This window comes from Pseudophryne corroboree, chromosome 5 (genome assembly GCF_028390025.1).
Source record: "Pseudophryne corroboree isolate aPseCor3 chromosome 5, aPseCor3.hap2, whole genome shotgun sequence".
In the NCBI taxonomy this organism is placed as follows: Eukaryota; Metazoa; Chordata; class Amphibia; order Anura; family Myobatrachidae; genus Pseudophryne; species Pseudophryne corroboree.
The window spans coordinates 544,727,025-544,743,667 of record NC_086448.1 but is presented as its reverse complement, the minus strand read 5'-3'; the positions used below and the strand labels follow the sequence as shown (position 1 = coordinate 544,743,667).

At 41.4% G+C, this 16,643-nt stretch overlaps 1 protein-coding gene across 5 annotated transcripts; it reads right to left on the bottom strand.

Annotated features, from left to right (window-relative positions):
* Positions 1–5,022: 5,022 nt before the first annotated feature.
* RBM24 (RNA binding motif protein 24) lies at positions 5,023–14,440 on the bottom strand. Of its 5 annotated transcripts, XR_010177804.1 has the most exons (6): positions 13,980–14,436; positions 12,836–12,959; positions 12,624–12,678; positions 12,028–12,136; positions 7,702–7,791; positions 6,942–7,032 (listed from the first exon to the last, which is right to left on the bottom strand). XR_010177804.1 is itself a non-coding variant. In XM_063923212.1 (4 exons), the coding sequence occupies exons 1-4, from the start codon at positions 14,145–14,147 to the stop codon at positions 6,696–6,698; spliced, it is 684 nt and encodes a 227-aa protein (XP_063779282.1). In that variant the 5' UTR covers positions 14,148–14,440; the 3' UTR covers positions 5,023–6,695. The 5 variants fall into 5 exon arrangements, 2 of the variants coding, with proteins under 2 accessions (XP_063779282.1, XP_063779283.1); XR_010177805.1 differs by lacking the exon at positions 12,028–12,136 and having other exon boundaries at positions 13,980–14,438; XR_010177803.1 differs by lacking the exon at positions 7,702–7,791 and having other exon boundaries at positions 6,943–7,032; positions 13,980–14,435.
* Between the last annotated feature and the right edge of the window lie 2,203 nt (positions 14,441–16,643).

The window sequence follows — 16,643 nt, the reverse complement described above, 5'->3', positions numbered from 1 at the left end:
AGACAAGGAAAATAATCCCTCAATTAGGTTACCTGACCATTTAACAATGGCTTTTGTGATCCACGCACATGCAATAGTGGGTCTCTGGGCCACCTTAGCAGCTGTGTACAATGGGGGTAATTCCAAGTTGATCGCAGCAGGATTTTTGTTAGCAATTGGGCAAAACCATGTGCACTGCAGGGGAGGCAGATATAACATGTGCAGAGAGAGTTAGATTTGGGTGGGGTGTGTTCAATCTGCAATCTAATTTGCAGTGCAAAAATAAAGCAGCCAGTATTTACCCTGCACAGAAACAAAATAACCCACCCAAATCTAACTCTTTCTGCACATGTTATATCTGCCTCCCCTGCAGTGCACATGGTTTTGCCCAATTACTAAAAAAAAAATCCTGCTGCGATCAACTTGGAATTACCCCCAATGACTTGAGTGTAGTCTCAATTTTACGATCAGCCATATCTTTTAGGGAGGCTGCACCAGGGACAGGCAATACAATTTTATGTGACAGCCTAGAGACCGATGCGTCCACTATCAGTGTATTTTCCCATTTTTTCCTATCCTCCAGAGGAAAAGGAAAAGATGAGAGCAACCTTTTAGGGATTTGAAATTTCACATCAGGATTAACCCACGGTTCTTCAAGCAGGGAATTCGATTCCTTTGACGCAGGAAAAGTGACTGAGGACTTCTTTTTTACATTAAAATAAGATTCCTCACACTCCTCTGACACCTTATCAGGAATTTGCAGAACATCTCTGATAGAGGTTCTTATAGAACCTATTCCCTGTGACAGTAGCATCCCCCCCCCCCCCCCCTCCCCTCCCCTCCAAATCCACCTCAGTCTCCTCCATGTCTGACCCGTCAGAGTCAGACTGTAGGATATGGGCTAGAGATCGTTTTTGTGGACAAATGGGAGGGGTTGAGATGCTGGTTTGGGGAATGAGTCTCTATTCATAAACTCATCCACAGTCTGTCTTAAGTATTGCATCTCTTTCTCATTGCGGGATAGTTTTGTCGAAATATTTGAGAGCATTCCCATAATGGAATTAACCCACTCCGGTTCAGCCCTGCTATTCTGGGAGGGTGCACTGGCCTGAGTACCCAGTAGTGAGCCCCCTGGTGAATAGGAACACACCGCTGAACAAGATACACACTCTTTGCCTGACAATGTAAATGTGACCACACACACACACACACAGGAAAAGGTTAAGCACAATTAACCCACAAAGAGCCTTTCAGGGAGAGACAGTTATTTGGAGCCAGCCCCCACCGCGCCCTTATCGCTAATGCCAAGCTTAGCCGGGTCGCAGTAAGTATCCTGACAGGGGACTTACTACACTAATAAATCGCTCCCTCCCTGCTAGTGAACCCCTGGTACCACCGAGGTAATCTGGAGTCTCTCCAGAGGAGCAGCGTCCCTGTCAGTCAGCGTCTATGTCCACTGCAGAGGGAAAATGGCACTGGTGAGCTGCTGTATCCGCTCATAGTGAAGGCCCCGCCCCTTCAATGGCGCACGGTCTACCCATTTTTTTTTATACTGGCTGTGGTAATCTGGTACTTAAAATGGCGAGAAAACAGTTTTAAAAGGTAGTTTTTGACGGTCTGGGTACTGTGTACTGTGGCTAGAGACGCATTCCGCCCCGGTTAGAAGCCATGAGTCACCATACCCTCATGCCGGCTGGAGATGCATTCTGCCCCGGTTAGAAGCCGTGAGTCACCATACCCTCATGCCACCATAATGGCTGGCGACCCGCTAGCCAGGACGCTGGCTTAGTACTCCACTCTTCTGGCTCTGTTAGGGGTGGTAGCGTGCTGCAGGAATGTGCGCTCGCTGTGGTGGGGGCTTGCGAATAGTTCCCTCAGGAGCTCAATGTCCTGTCAGCGGGGAACGGAACCATTAACCCTTCAAGAGGTTGGGCTATTCCCCTCCCACAAAGCAGGCAGGCTGGTGTCAACCAACCCTGCCTGAAAATAACAGAATAAATGCAGAAAACTCTTCAGGAGCTTCCATAAGCGTGACCGCCTCCTCCGGGCACATTTTCTAAACAGAGTCTGGTAGGAGGGGCATAGAGGGAGGAGCCAGCCCACACTAACAAATTCTTAAAAGAGCCTATGGCTCCTAGTGGACCCGTCTATGGTAGTAAATGGAACCCTAGTATCCTCTAGGACAGGGCTGGCCAAACCGGTCCTTCGAGATCTGCCAACAGTTCATGTTTTCCAGGCCTCCTGGAGCTCTGTAGAATTGTCAGTTAGGAATGAATGCAGCACATCATCATTAGTAATGACTACACCTGTGCACCAGCTAGGTGGTCTGGAAAATGTGAACTGTTGGTAGATCTCGAAGACTGGTTTGGCCAGCTCTACTCTAGTACGTAAAAGAGAAATATAAATGTTCATTTTGAATACTTTGGCAAGAATCCTTTGCAGGCAATGTCTGCCTGAAGCCTGGAACTAGTAGACATCACCAAATGCTGGGTTTCCTCCTTTATTCTACTTTGCCAGGCATTTACTGCAACAGTCTCCAGTTGGTGTTTGTACATGGGTCTCTCTGCCTTTAGTTTTATCTCCAGCAAGTGAAACGCATGATCCATCACTTTTGAGATCAGGTGACAGACTTGGCCATTGCAGAATATACCACTACTTTACCTTTCAAAACTCCTTTGTTGCTTACACAGTACGTTTTGGGGCACTGCCCATTTATACAGTAAGGTGTCATCCATTTAAACCAACTTTGCAGAGTCTGAGCAGACTGTATATCCTTATAAACTTCAGAAGAAATCAGATTGCATCTGTCACATCATTAATAAGCACTAGTGACCCAGTGCCATCGGAAGCCATGCTTGCCATCACACTGCGGCCACCATGTTTTACAGATGTGGTGTGCTTCTGATTATGAGCCATGCAAAGCCTTCTCTATAGACTTTTCTTCCTATCCATCTGGTACAGGTTGAACGAATTCATCTATCCAAAGTTTGCAGTTCAAAAAACTAGGCTGTTTTAGATGTTTTTTGGCAAAGTGTAATCTGGCTCTTCCTCCAATTTAAATGCAAATACAATCAAATTAAAGCGGATAACATGCACTTTACAACCATATTATAGAACTAGTACATGAATATGTTTCGATAACTGAAAATCCCCAAAATGGTGTCAGTGTCCAAATATATATAGATTTTACTCACACACTTTCAGTAAACAAACATTCCCACATAACAGGCCTATACAATCTCAGGGGACAGCACTTGTGCAACATCATTGGGCTAACAGTAGGCGTTATCAGTATACAGGGCACATTCTGCACCAGAATGAAATTCAACCCTAAAGATAATGAAACATTAACATATTATAGAATGGTGACCATGTTAAGTGCTACTAAAGCATCTTAAGAATGTGAAATACCTTGTTTGTTCCCAAACTGCAAAAATGGAAACTACTGTACTTCATAGCCAGCATCTTATTTGTGCCTTTAAGCAGACATTGCATACACGCTTCTAACTTTAAGTTTCTAAAACCGCAAAAAAAAAATTAAGTAAACTATATTTATGAACACTTTTAATGAATAATGCAATAATGGATGTACACTTCTAGCCAAGTTGGATTAGGTAAACTGTAATTTGTTACTTTGGTAATAGTAGGAATCTGCAATTTTCATTATCCGGTATGTTCATCAACATCCAAGAAGGATGGGGAGAGCGGCTCTGTGGCTCTACCAACCAAGGATTATGGTTGAGGCTCATTTAACCACTTGTTGGACATGGTCGCATCATTTGCGACACCAAGAAATGCGTTGTCTGATCCAATTGCAAACAATGCGACCAGTCCGATACAGAATGGCTGGCTGCCTGGAAGATAATCTTCCTGCAGCTGCCGCTCACAACCCCTCTGCCTCCTCCTCTAGTGTGTCTTCCTTGCTGCTAGTGAGCAAGCATGGCAGGACTCCCCACCACCCAGCGGCTGCACAGTGGAGCAGTCGCCCGGGAAATGTAAATTAAATCCCACTAACCCCCCCAAAATGTGTACCTGGCAGTTGCTCAGATGAGCAGCTGGTAGGGAAATCAAAGTCACAATGGTTTTCGATGGATAGACAGTTGAAAAAAAAAAAAACACACACACTATATATATATATATATATATATATAATCTTACTAATGTTATTATGTTATTCTTTGACAAATGCAAGGAGGGGGAGCCAGGGACTTTTACAAATCTTTCAGATAATTTAGGAAACTGCTAATTAATACCATTGCCAAAGTGATATTAAGAGGTACTATTAAATCAAAAGCTACCAACATGTGAGAGTCTTAACACAAGCATGCCAATACGCCATCCATTGCTTGATCCTCGTTAAATTAGAAGGGGTTAGTGGGTCTTGCACATAATGCATGCTTGGAAGGCTGTGCCACACAAAAAAAAAAAAAAAAAAAAAAAAAACCCCTGCTCTAATGCAGACGGATTTAAAACCAGAAGCAAAAGGGATGCGAATGTACACTTTTACAAACATTTTGCTTTGTGTCAATTTCAACATTGCCTGTGGCTTTATCAAGTATTAATGCTGAGCAAGATATTAAAGTAGTTGTTAGAGAGTACTCAAGAAGAATAAGATTTTGCCTACATAAAAAAGGCACTCTTCCATGCCCATTTGTGTGTGTGCTCTAGGACTCCCTTCTCAGCTGCTCTCAAATGCAGCAAGGAAGCATAGCACTGCTAAGAAATCAATTGTATTTGCAAATCATTACTTTGGTAATGCTGTTTAGTAAGTGGCACTCACATGTTGGCTAGCAAAATGCAAGTAACATTCATCTTTGTTTCTCCACTGACTGCAACAGATTACTATGAAATGTTCCAGTTGTACAAAATGAGAAAGTAAACCCTTTTTCTTCCCAATGTTTATGCCGTGCATACATCCAAATACTCCTACTTTTTTTTTTAAACATGAAAATCCAGAAGAGGCTTTTATTGTAGCAGTTCCTTTACATACTTGAAACAGGCACACGTCCTCATCGGTCACGCATATAATCAGTCAAATAGCAATGCAATAAGAATTTTTTTATTGTATTTAAATACAAGTGAAATTAATAGATATTAACCGTTATAAAGCAACATATAATGAATAAATAATATGCATGGAGATTCTTGTCTACAATTACATAACACTGGCTAGTATTTCTGAAATCCAGTGACATTTAGACAAATGTCCATAAAAATGCTGTCTTTTCTTCCCTTGTATGAAATTGTTCAAGTATAAAAACCCATTACAGTGTAAAATATTCATGTTTAAGTCAAGAATAAAAATTGCCTAGTATTGCAGTTTTACAAGTCATTGTATAAAGCAGCACTTTTCTAGTAAAGGCAAAAAGAAAAAAAATGAATATCCTACGTACAAATGAAATGTATAGTATACTGCTTAGAGATATTCATAAGGGGAAAAAAATAAAATAAAAAAAAATAATAAGTCTATATCGCAGATAATCTACTACTGTCATGTAAAAATCCAGAAGTGTTAAAGTAGGAATATTACACAGTGCACATTCAGAATTTAAATAAATCCAAATCAACATTTCCGTTGACTAGATTAATATTTTCTACATCTAAACTTACTTAAATAATTTATACCATGAGATGAATACATTAGACGCATCTAAAGTTCCCTTCTTTAGAGCGCATCATAGTAAAACTTTCAAAATAAATAAATAGCTTTCTTTCAATAAATGTTACAGTTAAGGCACAGTACAAACCATATTTGTTAACCCTTAAAGAACTGCAACTCAGATTGTACCGAAATTGATAAATACTTTGAAAGGAAGGGGGAAATAAAAATAAAAGTAGCCCCCTAAAATCCAGAATAAGGGGCCAAATGATATTTTGAAGGAAAAAAAAAAATCCTTAAAGGGTTAACTTTTGCAAGTATCTTCCTGATGTTATTCATGATCTCTGAATAGGTGTAATAAAATAGAAGACTGTGGTAGTAAGGGACTGATCCTATTTCAGAATCGGAATAGCTGACACCAGCAGTTAGATTTCCAAAAGCGAAACAGGATGGGCAGAGGGATTAGAATGTGACAAGCTCATCAAATGAGCACAAATGATGGGTTCTCTCCAGAATAGTCTGTGTTATTGGTTGTCTGTACAGCTGTTGCACCCGTTAATTCCACATCACTTGCTCCATAGTTACACTTATATAAAGGACAGATGAGAAAATAGCTTTGGTGCCTATCCATCATCATGTGACCAGTAGGCCATGTGCCTCCAAAACGTCAATGTTAACTGCATGTTTCTCACCAATACAAACTGCCATAGCCCAGGTGGAGAATACATGACCGTTTGTGCTTTGAACATCTTACTTTGTACAAGCTACATATTGCTGATTGATATTTCCCTGGTTTAAACATTTTTGTAAAAAAGAAGAGGAATAAAGTTCTCTCAGATTAGAAAAGGCAGTTTCTTTCCCTGATGTAAAAATAGATTCTGAACATGAGTTCTGACCACTCACCCAAGAAAACTAACCACAGTAGTTCCTTAATGCCTGAAACACTGTAAGTGGATGCATAATACATATAGGAGCTGGAATAGTGTCATTTTCTTCCCCAAGAAGCAGTTTGTTTCTCCTTAAAGCCATTTAGCCTAGTTTGTTAAGTCTCGTATATAGAAACTGGAAGGCTGAAAAAGAAATAAGTAGATATGGTTGAGAACGTCAAAACAATGTCCTACTGCATGCGGTCAGCCTGCAGCTGTTGAGGCTGGTATTGACCAAACGCAGCGGCAGCTGCTGCAGCGGTTCCTGGAGCTGCAGCAGTGAGTGGCTGCTGAACTGCGTAGCCATAACCAGCAGCGGTGACATATCCTGTTGCAGCTGGGGAAGCCGCATATGGGTATTGATCATAGGCAGCAGCGGCTGCGGCAGCAGCAGCAGAGTACTGGGCGTAAGCGGCACCAGTGTAGTCAATATATGGACTTGTAGATGCAGCAGCCGTAGGTTGGACATGTGGAATTACGACTCCTGGTTGCACAAAAGCATGTGGGTACACATAGTGTGCAGGAATCCTATAGAAGCACAGAAAGAAATGGGATTTAGTAAAACAAGCATAAAGAGAAAATAAGCCTGTAGCTTTAACAATGTGATCGTCAATTAACCCAACATCAAATTTAGTGGTTATGTGCATAAGGTTGCCACAATAGAAGACTTAAAAATTTCCAGTCAACGACAATGCAAGAAGGTCTACAATGATCACTTGCAGGAGTGCTTACTATTTATACCCAGGGTGATTCAAATACGTAGAAGATTAAAACATTTGTTAGAACCCAAACGTTTGCACCCATGTGGGGTATTAGCTTAATAATGTTGAACGATAACATCCTTATTTTCATGAGATAAGAGGCTTACATATTCATTTTGTGTTTTGGAAAAATCCCATGCAGTTTTAAACTAAACTACTTATTGTGGCAACCCTACCAGAAGTACTCTGCAGACTCAGCACACATTAATCTCTGCAACCTTAGTCACCCTTAAAAGAAAAAGAAAATAAAAACTGCAGGCGACAAAAAGAACTAAAAGTGGTGGAATACACAGCAGAGTCACACATTCAAAACAGTGCAGAAAACTTGTATAATGCTGTAGGTGTTGAAGCTTTTCAGATGCTATGCCATACTCCATAGCATAAAAATGTGCATCACACTGTTACAAGGATGTAAAGGTCAAATCATTTTAAATACCCGTCAACTAAACTTCCAGTTTCGAATCAGCTGCTTTACTTCTCAGTCAGACAAATAAGAAAAAGTATTTGTGGGGTAATCTATAGAAACCTAGGGTTAGACAAAAAAACACCCATGTAGTACAACACATAAAATAAACTTAAAAATAAAAAAAATTATATAGCTGGCTTCATAGTATCAACAAGTTTGAGGCCATTTAAGTGTACCATACTTTGGACCCAAAAAAAAAAAAAAAAGTTAAAGATGAATGTTCATTATACACAGCAGACTTCATAATACACAAGTGACCTTTGTTTTACATTTCCAAATTGTGAGACAAACACAAACCGTCAAAGGTAGGCCTTGTCTGTCAACATTCTATATATAGTTTAATGCCCAAATAAGTACATGGGGAGGGGGGAGAGAAAGTCAATGTCTGAAAAGTGCTCGATTAGTTATTGCAAGAAAGACTCAGGAGGAGGAGGAGGATGGGGCATCCCACACACAAAATATAAATTGATGGTTTCTCAGTTCACAATGTGGAATTTGAAACCACATAATGAAACAGTAGCCAGCAGTATTAATGTTTCCTATGAAACAAGATTAAATGATAGAGCTCTTCCAACTTGCAATCTACAGTAACTGAATATTACAGCAAGGAAACAGGTTCAAAAATACTGGTATAAGTGTACTTGATAAAATCTGCCTTTTTCAGTTAGGTCTGGGAGCATTAATCCAGCCAACGTAGTCTAACAAAAGAGTTATGCAACTGAAAAAGTACTGTGTGACTAGTGTACACACCAATAAGTACATAAAACAGCTATATGCTTTGTTGCTCCTGTAATATTTAGCTTAAAGTTGTCAAATGATGTTGAGAGCTTCTATAGCAACTGAAATTAAATATATTAAAGCAAACACTGAAGTAAAATAACTAGGCATCAGTCATGCTAGTTTGTCCAGAAGTTGGTGCACGTGAGGGCTCAAAACAACCTGCAATTACGACCAATAACTGATATAAATGGATATGTGCAAGGTCAGCCATGTGCACTTATCACCCTATACAGGAGCTTTCGTGCCCAGAGTGTGAAAGACTTGGTTTGTATATCGCTAGCTTTATTCACACTCCCAATCAGTGAAGAAGAATATATATATATATATATTTTTTTTTTAATTCAAATTATTTGTTCCCTTTTTATATTGCCTGGTAAAGATCTTTGCAATTGTATTAGTACATTACAAGTTTTAATGTCCTATGCTTTTAACATTAAGAGCGGCCAATTAATTGTAGAAAGCTAGTCTACAGCAACTGGTAATCTTTATTGCAAGGTTGATTTCTTTTTTCATGGACATCAAGTTAATGAGGTTCATCGTTGTTATGTGGATTTCATAGCACAGACATACTGTAGTATTCTACAATACTTCAGACAAGTTGGCAAACAAACCATGTGTTGCTATGCTCAGAGCACTGTATTAAAGGAGAAGGATATACACTTTTATCATCCAAGGTTAACAGCTAGTAGCCAGTAAACAAATTTAACTGTATGAGCAGGTAGATGACGAGATCTTTTCCAAAGATACCAGAGCATGTATATATTGTGATCCTTTAACATTAACTCATATTTCACCAAAGTCCTGCTCCACTCTGTCTGATTGACAGGCTAAGCTGCATTTGGGCTATTTTTGACTTGACATATGAGAAGGGACTAAGTCTAAAAATGTCTTTATATGGCCAAATGAAGCACCACTATAATGGCCAAGTATGTCTTCTAGATAAAAAGGTTCAGCTATTTGAAATTAACAGCTGTTTATCAGTCCAAGCAAACACGTTTAGTACTTATCTCTATGTATTTAAACAAAAGGGAGCCTTTAATAATACAGGATGAGTATCCTATATCCAAATATTCAGAAATATGGAATTTTGTGAGATAGTGAAATCTTTGTTTTCTGATGGCTCAATGTACATAAACTTTGTTTATTACACAAAGTTACTAAAAATATTGTATTAAATTACCTTCAGGCTGTGTGTATAAGGTGTATATGAAACACAAGTGATGTGTGAACGTACACAAACCTTGTTTAATGCACAAAGTTATAAAAAAATGTTGGCTAAAATTACCTTCAGGCTGTGTGTAGGTGTATATGAAACAAATGCATTCTGTGCTTAGACTTGGGTCCAATCACCATGATATCTCATTATGGCATGCAATTATTCCAAAATACAATATCCAAAATACTTCTGTTCCCAAGCATTTTGAATAAGGGATACTCAACCTGCATAATATATATATATATGATATAGTTGCGCTCAGTGTCCACTGTTCATTAGCATATGAAGTCCGCTTTCCAAACAATGCGATTGCAGGCAGCTCTCACACAGTTTTAACCATCAGCTTTAGCTCCAAAGCATGTAAAAGTAAATGAAGGCGTACCCAGTGAGATGTAGTAAAACTAAATTGATACTGTAAGTATCAGGCTCGCATACATCAGCATATGGACGTTTTTTACCAGTACCTCCGGATAGCAACTAGCAGCCCGTTCCACATAGCTTAATGCGGTGATCTCCGCTCAGCGTCTTTGCTCAATGTGGAACGGGCTGCTAGTTGCTATCTGGAGGTACTGGTGAAAAACGTCCATATGCTGATGCCTGTAAACTAAGATGTATGAGAGCCTGATACTTGTAGTAAAACTAAATTGATACTAATAGATAGATAGATATATATATATATATATATATCTATCTATCTATCTCTCACTGGGTGCACCCTCATTTTCTTTTACACACTCTCGATTTTACACATTTAAAATATTACTTACAGAATTAACTTTCCTATTAGTGTGAATTTTAATCCACCATAAGATACAAAGCTAGTCAAGATTTTCAAACACCCCCCTCCCTCCCTGTTACCTATATTATATCACTTCTTCAAGTATATTAACATGAGGGGGGCTTAATGGCTCTCTCTAGAACAGTGGTTCTCAAACTCGGTCCTCAGGACCCCACACAGTGCATGTTTTGCAGGTAACCCAGCAGGTGCACAGGTGTATTAATTACTCACCGACACATTTTAAAAAGGTCCACAGGCGGAGCTAATTATTTCACTTGTGATTCTGTGAGGAGACGTGCAAAACATGCCCTGTGTGGGGTCCTGAGGACCGAGTTTGAGAACCTGTGCTCTAGAATATAAGAGTTTTTTTTTTTCTTTTTTAAAGCAGCAGTGCCACAGCAAATCCTAAATTTGTTTGAATATTTTTACATGCAAACACTAAAAGGCAGAAGGACGTCTCATGGAGATTAATATTCTTACCAGCAGTTATTCCACACTTTGAACACTGCAGGTGATAATATTTTTTAGTTTAAGACTTCTGCTTTAAAATGTATGGATGAAGGTAACCAAATGTCCCTTTGTAATAGTTATTTGGCAACAGACAAAAGGGAGCTTTGAAATCAACTACATTATTTCAACTGATGCTATCAATATTAAAACAGACACGACATGTAAGAAGACTGTATATACCGGGCAAATTCAATTCTTTTGGTCGTCTAATTTTCCTGTCTAAATGTGAATGTTTAGTCACCCAAATTGTCACAATTCAAATTGTAATTAGGTGAGATAGCATATCACATCCAAACAGACAGGGTTTAGCAGTGAAAAAAGGCTAAACCCATCAAAAAGTCCTGCTTTGGGCGACTAAAGTCCCATTTGAATACCCAAAGTGCAGACTTAGCGCACAATTCTTCTGTCACCTCAGGAGGCTGCGAAAAAGGGTCATCCTCATAACTACTGGAGCAACAATTGAATTGCTCCATTTTGCACCCCCTAGTGGTAGCTGTGCGGGAAAACAACTGGATCAGCCCCAATGTGGTAAAATAGCAGAAAGATTTGGACATGTAGAGACCGTGGCCCAAGAAGAAAAATAAAAAATAAAATTAGAAAGCCCACATGAACACATGGTTAATAGGAGTACCAAAATAAAGTGTGTAGCATGCAAGCTGAATAAATCCAAGTAAATATCACACAAAAATAAAAACCAAAAATCACTACAATATATGGTTAAAAAAACAAAACAAAGTAACAAGCTGTAACTCCGAAGCAAGAGCCAATAAGGGCCCTTTGCTCCCCATGGCAAAGTCAACACTCCTCAAATAAACACAAGTCAAGGCTCCCACTCCCAACCCCAAAACACCGCAATGTTCACTATGGCTTAAAGAAAACAAAAAGGACACACAGTTTAGCGGTAAAAACCACTTCATTGCCGTAATTACAAAAAAGGCACAACACGCTAGGAGCTAGAAAGATATACTTTCAAATAAAACCAACCAACCAACATACATGCATCTTTAATCACCATTTAGCTTGTTTTCTGTCTACTGGTAATACAGATTAATTCCAAACAGAACTATTCCATCTCTTATCACCAAATCCTTGTCATCAGTTATCTTAACTGTAAACGACCCCTGTCAGATTAGAAAGAGATAGATAACATTGAGTAACACTGAAAATGATGGGTATATACAAGGGTCCAGCAGCTGTCCTTCCACAGGAGACTTCCCGCTTTGGAAAACGTCTGATGACATGCTGGACCATTGAAATGGGATGTTTTGTTTCTCATTTTACCCCAGTAAGAATAATGGTTACACGTCTGACATAGCAAATGTTGAAAAATTGTTAACATAATATTGCAGCACTCATCCCTGTATTATATATAAAGCAAAATAAAATAATTATATGGGTGCTGTAATATAATAATACTTTGAGTTGGGCTTCCAATACAGCGAGTTATCTAGAAATCCATTTGCATATTTTACTATAATCCAAGTAAATCAGACAAACGTGATGTATCATATTTAGTCTTGTGAACACTTGTACTCTTTTCCATGCTTCAAATATATGTTTGCGGATACAGTAGGCAAGAATAGGCAAATCAGCTTCTCCAAGACTTACCCAAAAGGCCTTTGTATTAGTGCTGGGTGAATCTGCTGTACCCCAAATGCAAAACCTGATGAAACAAGGACAGATTATCTGCATCACTTCGATGAACAATTACTGTCTAACAAATATCTTACATGCAAAAACGGCATACATTTACATGTTAGCTTAAACATGAAGTGTAATGAATCTACAAGTATTACAAAGAAATCGAAAGAGACAGTTACCTGGCTGCATTATGCGGGGCTTTGCTCCAAGGTATGCAAGATTCACGTTGGCTTTCCTTCCATCAATGATTGGATTAGGATCTTTACACGCTCTTTCTGCAGCAGCCCGGTCAGCCATGGTAACCTAGAATAGAAGATCTAGCATTATGTATGCTGCAAAACAGAACCACACTAAGTTGTATTTTTGTTCAGACACCCCACCAGCCTTAAAACATATGTTAAAAGTAATAAATAAATGATATACATTTGTTCTTTTGTATATGGATTGGAAAAAAAACAAATAAATAAATACGATCATGATACGCTTATGTTATTAAATAACACCCCACCCCTCCCCTAGGAAATTCACCAACATTTACTCAGAGAAGGGACCTTTCTAGCACTATGGTAGCCTCACTTTTTAGATGTGACCAGTCTAGCCAATATCCTAGACGTGAGGCACCCTATGGCATTGGGTAAAGAGTATGACAAGTGACATGAAGTAGGAGACCTATACTACAGTATATCATTTTCTAATCTCACTGCCGCCTGTCCAATGATTTTTGGCAATCATGAAGAACTAAGTCAAATAATTTCAACATCACAGAGCAAGGATGATTGATGGGGCTGTCACCTGCCAGTGACTGAGGGTCAGACACAAGGGTCACCAGGTACCTGGTTTTCAGTTCATAGTAAAAGGACAAGATCAGGGCACAGGACAGGTGTTTAATAGGATTCCCAGGCGCAGCCATCACACCAAAGCACAAGACCCGTGAGGTGCTGGAGGGTGCGGGGAGGGGGAATTGGTGCAGGTGCTCCGGGGTGTGGGAGAGGAGGGAGGGGGCTCCCGGGTTTGAGCTACTTTCCATATCAACAATTAGTTTCTGTTTGACCTGGGGCTGTTCTCGGGATCGACGCACCTGCTTCATTAACCCCTGAGCGCCTGTGTGCGTGTGATCCGGCAGCGGGGACGGCCCAGCGGTGATAGTGCGCGCCCGGTGTCCATGCCACCACAGGCACAACACAGCCGAGCGGCCGCTGTAGCAGGCGGCGAGGGGACAACGCAGCAGCGACGCCGGGGCTACGCACGGGGAAAGCTGCGGGGACACCTGTAGCGGGGGGCGCCGGCGGGAAGGCAGGACGGACTCAGACCATTGCCACTTACAAAGCCATAACCTCTGGACTTGCCGGTCTGCCTGTCCGTGATCACCACCGCCTCCTCTATGTCCCCGAACACCTCGAAGTACTTCCTGAGGCTGGAGTCCGTGGTGTGATAGGGAAGCCCCCCCACGAAGATCTTGGTGTAGGTGGTGTCCTTCTGGGTCGTGTGCATCTTCTGCTGCGCTCTGGCCGTGCTGTCCCGGTACCTGCTCTACTGCACACACCGCGCTCAGTCTCAGGGCAGCCGGACACTCATGCAGACAGCCAGGGACAGTGTGGGGGAGCGGGCAGGATCCTGGTGGTGCTGCAGCTGCTGGCAGTGTGTGAGGTAGGTGGGCTGTAGCAGCGCTCAGCAGGGTGTCCCGCACGCCTGGTTACTGGGAGCCTATGGAGAGGAGGCGGAGGTGCTGCTGCTGTGTTACACGCTGAGTGCTGCCCTGCTCTCCCTCTTCCCGTTGCATTAAGAGCAACCGGCCGGGCTGGGGGCTCCTCCCTTGGGATGGGCGGGAAATGGCTGCCCATTGGCTGCTCCTGCACCTGCTGCGTTTATCCCGGGCGGACAGCTGCTTACAACAGCTGGATATGTGTAACCCGGCCGCCCCCCTTTGTCTCCCGGGACTGAGCTCTGGTTACCCGCAGCGCGTGTGGTGTGACCCCCCCCAGACCGCCGCGGCGGCTATACACCACAGGCAGACGGGGACATAGCAGGCTGCAGCACAGGAGCCTATGTAGGGCTGGCAGCAGAAACAGGCTATCATGTGCAGTCTGTGCAAGACATCACTTCACTAATCTTATTCCATGTTACACAATATTTAACATTGTACAAAAGCCTCATACACAGTCACACGCTGTAACGCTGCCGTCAACTAATAAGGATTCCTTTCTAGTCATTTTTGTCCCTGTTTTATGAATTATTACTGACTAACTGCACTGACAAATGATGCTGCTCTGTTTCTGTTGGCAGAGTGTACTGGGCTATCTGGTGCAGTGACGTCAGTCCACACAGTGACTTAGGGGGACATTTACTAAGCAGTGATAAGAGCGGAGAAGTGAGCCAGTGGAGAAATTGCCCCATCAACCAATTAGCAGCTCTGTATCATTTTATAGTATACAAATTATAGATGTTACTTCAGATGTTACTTCAGTGCTGATTGGTTGCCCTGGGCAACTTCTCTACTGGCTCTCTCCGCTCTAACCACTTCTTAGTAAATGTCCCCCTTAAACAGTAACACAGGTTTATTTAGTGAACATAGGTGACTCAGATGTAACACTGATAGCGGTACTCAGGAGCCCATATATCACACAAGGTAACAGCATTAGGTTGCAGTACTTATCAGGAGATGTCTGTGGTGGTGAAGCATGGAGGACTGCACAACCGTGCAGTCTGACTCCTGTTGTAGAGAAGATGATGCATGCACTGGAACACCGTGAGTCTCTGTAGCTGAGTTCTGCTCCCAGTCTCAGCTCTGCACACTTGTACACCAGGACTCTGTCTCTCAGTCTCTGTGTGTGTCACACTCTCCTCACTCACTTCTACATGGAGGAACAGGAACTTCATCATATAACTCTGCCTCCGAGTGACTCCTGGCACTAGAGGTCTAACACTAGGGAATGCTCCCATAGACTGGGTCACAGACGGAGACAGGTACAGAGCACACCATATCCTAACACTCCCCCTCGCTCAAGACTGTCTTCTGGCACAAGTTTAAAGAACATGACATTTTATAAAATAAATCAATAAAGTCACTCCTGTAACCGAAAACATAACGTGAAGCAAAACAGTAAGAATAAATCAACATTAACCATATTCTAGTCCACATCCCATTAGGAATGCAAGTAATAACAGGTGTGATGACAGTCCTTTTGTCAACATGACATTCCTTTTGTCAACATGTCGGCAATATTTTCTTCACTTCCAACATATTCCACATTGACGGACTTGTTTTCCAGCAACTCACGAATGAAATTATGTCTTATAGCAATGTGCTTAGATCGTCCATGATGCTGTGTGCTACAAGAAAGATCAATTGCTCCCTTGTTATCACACTTTATGTTGATCTCACTGTGGTAAGGAAGACCTAATTCACATAAAGTCTCTCTTATCCAAAGTGCTTCTTTTGAAGTTTCTGTGAGTGCCATGTACTCTGCCTCCATTGTAGAAAGAGCAATTGTGGGTTGTTTCCTACTTGCCCAGCTTACGGCTACGCCTGCCAGTGCAAACAGGTATCCAGTATAAGAACATCTAACATCCTCATCTGATCCCCAGTCGGCGTCACCAGAGCCGGCCCTAGGCATAGGCAAACTAGGCAAATGCCTAGGGCATTTGGTATGCCTTGGGGCACAAACAGCTTCTGCTGATTAAAATGATATGCAACATGCCTATATTCTGTTTTTATGACTGGCTGTATCTGCATACGGAATGTTACGTTTTAATCAACAGAAGCTGCTTGTGCATCCTAGCCACATAGTAATGCAAATAAGATGCATTTTCAGAGGCAGGGGTCACAGTGTTAGCGGCCATGTGAGTGCTGTGTACAGGTGGGTTGGTTGTGCAATAGTGTTTGGCTTATGTGTAAGGGGCATTATGTGTGTCATGTGTATAAATGCACTAATAATGTGCGGCATATGTGAAAGAGACATTATGTGTGTCATTATGTTGTATAAGGGC